The sequence below is a fragment of the Condylura cristata genome, unplaced genomic scaffold (genome assembly GCF_000260355.1).
Source record: "Condylura cristata isolate star-nosed mole 26May11 unplaced genomic scaffold, ConCri1.0 scaffold00009, whole genome shotgun sequence".
NCBI classification, from domain to species: domain Eukaryota; kingdom Metazoa; phylum Chordata; class Mammalia; order Eulipotyphla; family Talpidae; genus Condylura; species Condylura cristata.
In genome coordinates this window covers 36287794-36299992 of record NW_004567110.1, presented here as the reverse complement: position 1 = coordinate 36299992, position 12199 = coordinate 36287794, and the positions used below count along the sequence as shown (strand labels likewise).

At 38.7% G+C, this 12199-nt stretch overlaps 1 protein-coding gene across 11 annotated transcripts in view; it reads left to right on the top strand.

Annotated features, from left to right (window-relative positions):
• Nucleotides 1-3897, top strand: part of RALYL (RALY RNA binding protein-like) — a 580783-nt gene extending 576886 nt beyond the window's left edge. For 10 of the 11 annotated variants that reach the window (XM_004679761.1, XM_012722961.1, XM_012722958.1 and 7 more), the window contains one exon: nt 2605-3589. In XM_004679761.1, coding sequence (XP_004679818.1) covers nt 2605-2622 — 18 coding nt within the window. In that variant the 3' untranslated portion in view covers nt 2623-3589. Of the gene's footprint in view, nt 1-2604 lie in introns of all 11 variants that reach the window. The other variant, XM_012722964.1, reaches the window with a different exon arrangement.
• The last annotated feature ends 8302 nt before the right edge of the window (nt 3898-12199 follow it).

Below are 12199 nucleotides of genomic sequence, written 5' to 3'. Positions count from 1 at the left end.
TGAGCCACATGGCATGGCAGACCTCTCCTGACCTGCCCACTTCTCCCCTCAGCAGTATACTTCATCGATCTGCCTGTTCTGTTCCCCACTCTGTCTCTGGTGAATCCTCTCTCTGCCCTTGCATCTTGGGCCTGTACCCCAGTTCTCACATATAATAAATACTTAAATCTTTAAAAATATAAGAACTGCGGTTGCAGGCCAAGGGCGGGGGAGGGGGGTTTGGGTTGAGAGAATTCACCAGAGACAAAGTAGGGCAGAAGAGGCAGATCAGTTGAAACACACTGCTGAGGGGAGCAGTGGACAAGACAGGAGAGGTCTGTTGCGCCATGTAGGTCACCTCCCTGGCCGGGGATCTAGCCCATGTTATAGTGGCCGCCAGTAGTTTCATAGTGCTGCACCTCAACCCCTTTATCACCAGGGAGGTGCCTATTTGTCTGTTTTAATAAATAAATTGGAGAATGAAACAATTCTTAAAGTCTAATAAGTTAAATGTATAAACATGTTAATCTGAAGTTCTCTTAAACCCATTAATATCCTTCAAAAACATAAGATTTCAAATCATGAAGCTGAAATAATATGTCTCAAACCATTTTTTAAATGTATATTCTAAACTCTCATTGCAAGACTGAAAGCTAATGATACCAGAGGGCCAGCATTCTAGGTTCCCTTAGCCAACGCAAAGGAGACAGAGTTTGAAGGGAAGGAAAGAATTTCATTAATTTGTCAACAAATTGAGGAAGGCAGAAGACTAGCATCTGAAAGATCAGCATCCTGCTCTTTGTCAGAGAGCAGGGTTGTTCATCTAGAGTTACAAGAAAGCAGAAAGCAGGAGGAATGAGGGTCAGCATGCTCGTCCTTGAGATAGACACATCTAATGATTGTGGTTGATGTCAGCTTGTTTTCACCATCACCCATGGCGGTAGTTCCGGTATTTTCATGGTAGTAATGCCCTTTTTCCTTGGAATGCAAGTAAACAAGACTTGTTAAGCCTAGAGGAAAAATAAAGAAAATGGGAAGCTAATAGGGTGGGACAGAGAGAGACATATGCTTTGTCGTTGCATCACTAATAGGCTAAACCTCTGAAATAATACCAGTTTTTATCGTAGTAGATTTCTTTCTTCTTAACAAAAATGTAATGTTCTGTTTTATGTTGTTACAAATCTGTTACATTTAATTCTAAATGTCCTAGGATTGTACTCACTGAGGAAAGCAACCTGCCTGTTCACTTAAATTATTGAGGTGTATGTTTCCTTGGGTGTGAAGGAAGAGATAGACCCCTTCAGGTTCACTGTGCTCCTTTCAGCCAGCAACCACGGCCAAGCGTGAGGTCTGGGGAGATTCTTATCATCCCAACTGCCATACTCATTTTTTTTACAATCTTTATTGACACTTCTGTGAAAGGTCAAGTTACCTCACTCTCTAACTACTCATGGGAGTCACAACTATTGAGAAGACTAATCTGTGCTTGCTGTATTTGAATTGCCAGAATGGGCCTCTGGCCAGGAATACTCTTCCAAGAAATGAATGAGCCCTTACAGCCTGTGTTGGTCTTATCTCCTTATGGCAATACTCACTCTTGTTTCAGTCTCAAAGAGTATTGTGTTACTGTACTTACAGGTCTATGCCCTCAGCATTTATTATTTTAAATTCCACAGGGAGAGGTCAGAGTCTACTGCAGTAAGAAAGGGGACAGAGAAGGCCAGACAGGTAGCCAGTAGTGATGAGGCCCAGGTACACTAACAGAATTAAAGCCTTGTTCCCTGTACCCCTTGGCTCTTGTGCTTGACACCTCTGACACCAGTACAAATGGACAGGAATCTCTAAAGTCCTCTTTTAGGATTGGTGGACAGCATTTTACTCCCCCAAGATTGAGAACTGGTACACTGTGTTCTCAACAATTTCCATCCAAATTTATACCTGGATTTGCAAGTCTGATTCTTAAGACAAAAACTTAGATGTTCCAACTACAAAAATCTTGGAAGTTGATCACATAGGCTAATTATATTTTATGCCTAAATATAAAGATAGGATGCTAAAACAAATAAATGCCTTCCCCTATGACTAAAATCTTGCATTACTTGATCTTCATATTTATATTCAACTTAACTCAGTTCTTCAGCCAATTAAATAGTGTCTCACTCTTACCGTGTCTCATTGCCCTTCTTGAATTTAACTTTCTTCTTTTGCAACCTACATCAGAGGCCTATAATGACTTTTTCTCCTGCCTCAATGTAAGGCTTAGGGTTGCACTGCTCAGTCTTTTGTAGGAGAAAAGTATTACAAGGTCACAGCCAATAGTCATGAGCAACTCAAATCTCTGCCTCCCCTGCAACTCAAGTGGTTCCCCTCTGACTTAAACAGGAACTCCAACAGAAAAATAATTGCTGATCTCACATGGTAAATTAGCTGGACAAAAATCATAGCATGCCATAAATATGAATAATTGAGTGTTTATTACCTACAAGATTCTAAGAACCTCAAGTTTTTACAAGTATTTATCCTGTAGATCCTTAGGATTTAATCTTAAAATATAACTTTCTGCTATGCCTGTTATCAACAATGAAATGTAACTCTATATTAATATACTTTTTTTTCTTTTCTCAGTTTCTACAAATAAAGTGATCTAAAGTAATGAATGATGCCATGAAAGCAGAAAAGGGAAACTGTGACAACCTCCAGAAATGTGAAAGAAGGTTTCTTACTGGATAGCAGCATCTTTGGTTCAATTTATATAAAAACCCAAATAAATAAAATGGACAGAATTGTCCAATTTTAGAAATTCCATTTCTTCTATGTTCTAAGCGGTATAATTGTCAAGTTTTTATGGTTTAGATTGTAAATGTGTTTTTCCCTTTGCTGATTATGTTGTGTTTTTTTTTTTTTAGTCTTCAAAGTCTTAAAATGTGAAGGACATTTATGAATGGTAAGGGAGACCACTGTACACAAATGTATATTTGTAAAAGCTATTTTTATGATTAGCATGTTTTACTGTTGATCATATATAAAGTCAGGTGATACTGCAACTCTATGTTTAAACTTTATTTCTGACAATGTCATGTAAGAAAGGATACATCATATGCTAGTTTTATAATTTATTTTTAATTCATAGTTAAAGTTCTTCAAATCATAAGAATAAGATACTTGAAAGGTTATATTTCTGCCCTCTATAAGCACCTTTTTATTAATAAAGAATGCAAATATTTCAGATGTGATTCAGTAATTAAAGTATTGTTGCTTTGACCTATGATTAAATTGAGCATTCTCTGCTCTGCTGAACTGAAATGACCCAATTATTGCCCAAAACTTGCGTCTGAATGGGAGAGCTCACAGACAGTGCCAACACAAGTGAGAACTAGATTGGGGGGGGGAAAGATCACCCTGTCTTTGAACCCAAAAGTTTAAATTAGTGCGTGTGTCCCTTCATTTCATCTCCTATTACTAGGACGTTTCCATGTGCAGGCATTGCAAGTATTTTCCAGATGCTCTTAGCTGTCATCTTGTGCTTGTGGAAATGAAAGAAACCATCTGCACAGACTGTAGGAGAATTCAGCACATAATTTCTTAATAAATACTGTTTCTTTTAAAACAACATTGGTGTATATCTTTCCTTTGGGGTGCACTTCATTTTAATACTCAATATGAACTATCTGTGTTACTGTAATGCCACAAAATCAGTTCAATAATGAAAGTAATAAAATTTTAATAAAGCGTATTATATGTCCTACATGTCCCATATTTTAGAGTCCCTGTATGTTGGAACATATCAATTTACGATATACTCAAAAACCAGATGGCTCTCAATCTTTGACAGCGATTTACATTTCTAGAAGGTTATTTTTCACTCAATATAAAATCCTAAGAAAATATTTCAGGATGGAAAATGAAGCTACCTTGATGGAGATGTATATGCCCTGCCTGACAAAATCTCTGCTTACTAAGTGCAAGTTCCTTGTTAAAAAGATATCATGTCATAGTTTGGGGGGTAGGGAAAGATCGACCTGTCTTTGACAATCCCCTCCAGTTTACAAAAACACTCCTGTAGACTAAAAATTCAGGAATGAGGAGAATTAAACAGTGGAATTGCATTCCCTCTTTAGGATTAACTGTTAATTTACTTCCTTGTGAATCAATGTTAACTGGCTCCAGCTGCATTCCTGGGAGCTTGAAAAATTGATTGTGTTATATCCCTAATAACATTCTCTGTGTTCCTCTGAGATTGATAATGGCATCAGAAACATCTGATTGCTAAAAAGAGCACCCTGCTGAGCAAGCCAAACACCTTGAAGCCAGTCACCTAGACGCCTGCCCCCAGGAAGAGCCTTGCTGGGGGTGGGATGATTGACTAGTCATTAAAACCAGCTATGCCAATTATATTAGGCCTGGAACTCATATATGGGGGGTAAAGAAAACTAAGGATCATGACCGCAAACCGACCTAACCTTAAAATGACATGTTCCACCAAAAAAGGCCACACCTGTCCTTTTAAAAATAGTTTTTGCCCACTTGTGTCTATGCCCAAGTATCTCCTTTTTCTTAATAACCTGCAATATGCCAGTTAAGGTGACACTGGTGAATTCATTCTTGAAGAGAGCAAAAAAATCTTCACTCATCCAAGATCAGTAACCAAGCACACTCAGTACCATGTCCTTTTTGCAAAGCCGAGTATAAATCACCTTGGTGTGTTTTATTTTTCTGTTTTAATATTTTTATGATGTCATTCTTTTCTCTGTCTTAAGAAAAATTTAAATAGTTCTATGTAACAGAAAATGTCAAAATCAAAATTCTAAAGAGAAAATAATGTATAACTATGTTATGAAAAAATACACTAGATTTTCCTACTTAAAATTGAAATTTTCCCACACAAATGTGCTTTCCTTTTTAAGGGAATGCAAGACCACATGTGATACACTGTTTTTGATGATCATAATGAGACTGAAGAATTTGTGACTGCTGTGTTTGGATTTTTATGTTTCTATATAAGAAAACAGCAAGCAGTGTGATTCCTCAGTTGGCTGCGAAACAAATAAATAATTTCTTTGCAATAATCTGATGTTCCAGAAAGAAAATTTTGCAAGCACTGTGATTAGGAAAATACTCATGTGGTTGTTTCTCCCCACTTACCATTTGTCATCTCAGTACTCAGTAAGGAAGGCATTTTTTATCTAACACTAACATAAATTAAGAGCTTCATGCTTTATTCAGACGTCTATCAACTATGCTCAAAATAAGATGAAAACTTAAAATATATTCAATACTTCTTTTTTTTATTGGAATTAAGTTTCTCTACACAGGACTTGTGAAGTATGAAATCCGAGGTCTTTCCCCTTAATTGTTAGCCATTCGTTCAAGGCTTAAAAATTTCTTTTGACCCTCCCTGGTGGCGCAGCGGGTTAAAGCACAGCACTGAGAAACTAAAGCCACCTCCGCATGAGTTCGATTCCCGCCTGCCCCGGAGGCGACCACATGGCGAGGGAGACCTCTCCTGACCCGCCCGCTGCTCCCCTCAGCAGTGTACTTCGTCGATCTGCCTGTTCTGCTCCCCACTCTGTCTCTGGTGAATCCTCTCACCCTCCGCATCTCTGGCCTGTACCCCAGTTCTGTACGAATAAATAAATAAATCTAAAAAATTTCTTTTGATGACCAAAAAACAGAAAAAAAATATACACTAAATCAACAAAGTATGGACTATTTGGGATTACAATCTTGGAGGTTTTAGTATAAAAACTTAAAGGGAAGCTTTAATAAGCAAGGAGAGAGAGATGGTGGGGGGGTTGTCACTGAAATAATCAACAGCTGGGAAGGGAATTTAACGTTTGGTTGATAAAAGAGAAATTTTTAAATGGCTATTCAGACAACACTGAGGATGCCTGCCCAGCCTGGAAACCAGAAGCATAAGATTTCTCTGACTGACTGGTCCCCAGTCTTGGAGTTTTTGACCTTAAATATATTGGTGAGTTACATACACAAAAAGAACTTATTTTAATAAATGAAAGAAGATATGGAGCACATTTCTAAAACTTTCACTTAACAAAAGGAGGTTGGTTTCCAACAAACTTAGTTACTTGGTGAAGAAGAATATCTGTTCCTAACTTCAAAGTGATCCCTTGATTTTATTGAGCTAATTTAATTAGAGCTCTTGAATCTCTTATCCTAGAAGTATATTTACAAATATAAGGCTCGTTAGGTCATCTCATCCTTAGTCTAAAACATGACAACGATACGGTATTAGAACTTCTTCACGTCTTTCTTTGTTTCTTGCTGCAGGGTTTTCACAGTGAAAAAGAATCGCTGTTCTACTGACAGGGCCTGGGAGCAAGGCACCCGCTGTGTGGAGGAACCTGTATATACACACAGCGTAGGGGCATGCAGACACTGTGTGACTAAACATCTGTTTTCTTTGAACCAAAATTCTTGTTTTGCACTGAGAGTCTTACCCCAGTAATGCCTGAAGAAAAGTCGAACATTGGTGCCATCAGAAAATCAGAATGGTTTTCCCTGGCCAGGAAGACAGGATATACCTGAGTCAAAATGTCCAAGGAAGCAACAACACACTCTGGGGGCATGATAAAGACCAGACTGTCATTGTGGGAGGGTCCCTTATGGTTTTCTGTCTTTGTTTAGTTCACTAGAAGAAGGCCAGCTTGCGAGGACATGGCAGAATGGGTTTTTAAGGTAAAATACCCCATTTTCTCAAAACACTGATTTTTCTGTTAATAACGTGCATACTATAGATACAATTTCTGTCTGCTGTGCCAGCAAGGCCCCGGGCAGTTTCTCTTGGATCCGGGCAGACGAGTAAAGGTGCATTCTGGAGCTCTCAGTGGCTTTTTCAGACCTTTCTACACCACTTGTAGTGAGGAAACTTGTAGTGAGGAAACTAGGCACAGTGCAGGCATGAGGGTGGGCACAGGAGCCTAGAAGGCTTCCCAGCTCCCGGTGATTCTTGACTCTAGCATCACATGCTTGCAACCCACCACCCTCCGTCCATCCCACGGTGGTTAGAGGGTTCTATACCAGTCTGTGTCCAGTCATCCTGCCAGCCTAGACTTAGAGGCAGGACAGGCTGCCCGGCTGTAGTGGAGGCATTGCTGCATCGTGCCGCTACGTCACCCTCATGCAAATACAAACTTCAGACATCCTGCTAAAGCCTGGGTTAGGGCAGCAGGACAATATTTTATTGCCAGCCCCAACCGGATTGGACCCAGGACTATGGACTAGGCCTGGCCCCGGGCAGTAAAGTGCCTTGGTAGGCACTGATAGTCCCTTGGGAAGCGGCCTGGACACCGATTTACAAGTAACACCAAGGGTGTCTGGACAACGGCTGCCACAGTGCATGTTATCCGCCCTGGGCTGGCAGGTCGCAGGGCAGTTGTAAGGGGAACCTTTGTGTTGGCTTTGTGGCCTATTCGGAGCTCGCCACTCTTTCGGATGGAGCGTCCTCTGATGCCTTTTCTTGGCAAAGCGTGTAAGATACTCGCCAGTTGCCAGCTACGATATTATCCCTAGACACAAAACTGACATGTATATTGCCAGATGGAAGAGATCTCCCATTGCTAGTGCCAATAACTTATTTCTCTTTTCACCGCTAGGGGAATTGAGCTTAGTTGTATTCTGTTATGTTCAGTTGCATTCTGTTTACTTATTCGAGGTTATGGTTGCAGAGTTCCACATTCCAGAAGGGAAACTGATGTATAGATTGTACTTGAAAACCCTGAGGGGGTGGGTTGGAGGGTAAATGAAGATTGCTCAGGCTTTTACACTTTTGGCTTCTGTGGCTTTCCCCTGTAGCTTGAATGCCGGAGGTGCTTGAGAGCATGAGTTTGGGGTACAAGTGCCTACTGGTGGGTACCTGGAATGTGGTGTGGGCACTGAGCCCAGGGTGAGGGCCTGAGCTGAGAGACTGAGGATATGAGGGTGGCAGACGACCGTGGGCAGAGTGCAGTGGAGTGCAGGAGAGAACAGCTACGCTAAGAAAGAACGTATAGAGGCCCCTCCCTATATTTGAAGAACTATAACTTTTTAAATGTTTGAATTATTAAAAATCTATTTATCATCTGCAGTAATCCATATGCATATTCATACATATAAGCATTAAACTATATCTAAACACTTTAAAGCATATTGTAACTGTTTCATATTTTTTTAAGTCACAATGTCAGCTATAATGACGTAGCTCTATATGACAAAAAATAAAGCGTAACTTCTGTTTCATCCTTGGAAACACTGGATAGTCCACCTTATCAGCAGCTCAGAGAAAAAGAGTGATAATCTACAGTCCAAGACATTTCTTCAAGATATACCTTGAGCATCTATTGGTGACTTGGAGGAAATTTGTTTTTATGACTTTTAGTGGTTGCAATAAATCTGAATATAACAGAAACTGGTAAACCTACTTCTTTCTTACCTACTGAATAATTCTACATTCATCAGTGACTATAATGAAAATCCCTACAATCATCAAACCCACACGGTATTGGGATTGCTCACGGAGATGCACTATATGTGCTTTTACTCTATGGGGTCATCACTTTCCTGATAAATTGGGCACTCTTGGCCAGACTGGAACTTTAGAGGATATTTTTGTTTGGTATCTTTAGAATAATCCATAATACAACTGCTGCTTATAATGATAAAATAGCTAATATATGTGATTGCAAATTAAATTAATATTAAGTTTGTGTTTATCAACTATAAAAATAGCAAATGTTAATGCTGAATAGTACTCAGATTTGGTTAGGTAGCAGTATGAGTTAGACTCTGAAATTCTTATATTTATGCATAAAATATAAGTGGGAATATTAACTGGCAAATTTTCTGGATGTGAATTTATATCTCAGTCTATTTCAAAAGCATTATCAAATTTTATACCCATTCAAATTATAATTTTTACGAATATCTAGTGACATTGTGGAACTTTCAGACTGAGGAATAAATATGACATACACAAATTTACTTCATCTTTAATTTAAGAAATGCACTAAGTAATAAATTGTGGGATTCTAAGTTATTTTATACCTCTTTACACTTGTCAACAATTTGAATCTATCATTAAAGTATCACCTGCAAGATGGTGATATCCTTTACAAAAATGAGAGATTGGCAGATAGATGATATATTTGTTGTTAGACATGTTGAAATTTAGAGACTGTCAATAGATCCAACGCAAAACTTCCTAGCATGAAGTGACCTAAATACAAAGGACCAGAAACTGGCTAAAAATCATTGGAGGAAAATCATCCACGAATTTCACAATCTTCTGATACCTTGCCATATAATATTGTTACTACTAAACCTGACTAATTTTGAAAAGTTTAGAAACAACATTCCTAGGAAGAGTCACTTATCCCCTCAACTTCATTTCTTTCTTATCACTTCAAAACAAACAAAAAAGCATCTCTCTAGGATAAGCTTTGTTGAAAATTTTCTGTAACAATGCAAGATGCTTTGATATTAAAAAATCTTCTCTGGAGCCATAATTTCCTTTTGTGCATTTTCTTCTGTTTGTTATTTTTAGTTATCTTAAAAATTCAGTTATCGCTTTATGCTGGGAAAAATTATTATTCACTTTTTAATGACTTTTATTTGTTAGACTCTAAGGCCAAAGTACCTATTCTTTATAGAAAAGTGGAAAACAATATGTATCCATTGTCACTGTCTTTTGACAACTTATCCTAAATCTATAGAGATGAGTGGTTTTCTCTTTAGCTTTTATGATTTATTTTTGCTAATGCATTAAATTCTTTCTTGACTTCTATATCCAAAGCAATTCAAATGAGATTAGTTCATGTGGTTAATATAAAAAGCTTTATCTCCTAAAATGTGCTAAAATTATTATCAAAAATTTCCAGAAACCAAATGCATTTTTACTGAACTTTATTCATTGTTATATTTTCTCTTTTACTTTGCTCTCCTAAGTGGCAATGCTGGGCAAGTTACTCAGACTGGCATTTAAAAAGGCTTTTCATCATTTAGTACGTTTTCAATGTATTAATCTGCCAACTTCTCCATTAAATAGAATTCTTGCCATGTAAATCTTTTAATGCGCCATATGATCACATCACTTTCCCTGTTTACAAGTAATTACATTACTGAGAAAACCTGGATGACTTGCCATATACTCAATCTAGCATTTAGAAAGTCCAGAACAATGGACTGAACATACCTACCTGGATTTCTCTTTTCCTACTTCTCAAAAGTAGGAAAATAAGCACACTTTGGTCTCCCTTTCAATAGGATTAAACAAATATCTTCAAATATTTACGCGGCATACACTACTCTGGCTAGACAAGCTCTCCCTGCTCAGAGCTGTAAATGTTCCAACCACCCTCAACACCCCCCCACCAAATGGAATAAAACTTTCATTAGGATTTAAGGTGGACACTATTGATAGTTGTTTATCCATTCACTCACTTATTCAAAACAAATTTATTAGAACATCCTGCAAGCACACAGGTTAGTGAGACAAAAGCTACATCATTTTGTGCCATTTTCTATCTCAGTTGTAATCCCCGTGGATTTCCCATCACCAGTTCACTCATGTGCCCTCACCATAGTCCCGTGCACTCTCCTCCAGCCCCCCGCCATTTTTTAGCCTATTCCCCATTCTACCCCCATAAAATGTCTCTGGTGTATAGTTGTTAATATTATTATTGTCAAAAGCTACATTTTTAAGAATTCACCATCAAAGAACGCTGATAGAAACATAAACTACTTTCTTCTTACCCTGGATAGTAGTGTGGGTGTGCACCGCCTCAGTCTGAGGGTTGCAGAACTCACGCGCCCAGATGAGTCACCAAGAGACAACACTACACACAGCGTGGATCCTCTAGATCAGTCGTCACTTCCAAATACTGTGTTGTGTGTGCTCAGTGATTTGTAACAGATCCAAAGATAATGTTTCAACTCTCCCATTGCCTCTATTCTTACTCTCATTAAACCCAAGTTTAAGCACAACCTATATGTGCGTTCTCTTCACACTTCACACCGGATTCAAGTCACTCCGAGACACAGACCCAGTGAATGAAACATGAATTATCAAAAATTTAATTTTAATACTTTAATTTAAAAAATGTTGCAAAATATTTATGTCAAATTTTGCTTTTATTGGCTTACTATTGTCACTAGGAAAGCTCACTGATCATACACAGTGAACTAAATTGGAAATGTTTCCATTACATTACTAACCAAAAGGTAACTTCTTATGAAAGTTCGGATAGCTCTGCTGTAGTAAATTTCCCGTTTCTCATATGCCAGTCAAATTGCCTTTTTTTTTTATAATTTAAATAGAGCACCCAGTCTTTTCCAATGAGCATTTATTGAATACCTGAACCCAACCTAGTGGAAGAATACTGAAAAGTAATTCAAAGCAAAATACACACTATCGCCTCAAGCAAAAACAAGTAAGAAGGATTTTTTTCAAATTTGACTTTTATACCCAAGAAATAGAAAAGCCAAGGATATAAATGTTACGACCTGAAATAAATCTGTCTGGGGTGAAATTCAGTGCTACTGTGATGTAAAAGAATCCTCATTCCTGAAAAATCCACATTTATTACAGAAGACCACTTAAGTTGGAGTCCTTGAGATAGTACAGTTAAATTGTTTTCAATACATTTTGGCTACCTCCTAAGACTCTTAGGTGACAGTATCAGCAACAGGAAAGCATTAAGAAACATTGAGGTAGATGGGCCCTCCCTGGTGGCACAGTAGGTGGGCCCTCCCTGGTGTAGCAGCGGGTTAAAGCACAGCACTGAGTCGAAAGCCACTTCCTCATGAGTTGGATCCCGGCCTGCAGCATAGCGACTAAGAGTCGAAAGCTACTTCCGCATTCCAAGAGTTCATCCCCGCCTGCAGCACAGCACTGAGTCGAAAGCCACTTCGGCATGAGTTCGATCCCCACCTGCTCCAGGGGTGACCACATGGTGCGGCAGATCTCTCCTGACCCCCGTGGATCTGCCTGTTCTGCTCCCGCTCTGTCTCTGGTGAATCCTCTCTGCCCCTGAGCCTCTGGCCTGTACCCCAGTTCTGTATGCACAAATAAATAAATCTTTAAAAATTAATAATAATAATAATAACATTGAGCTAAATGCCACAACTCTTTGGACGATTTCACATGGAGGCACATGATTTAAAGACAGGTACAGCTAACTGACCAGCAGATCTACCTATAAAACGAAATGTTGTGACATGCTTATTTTGG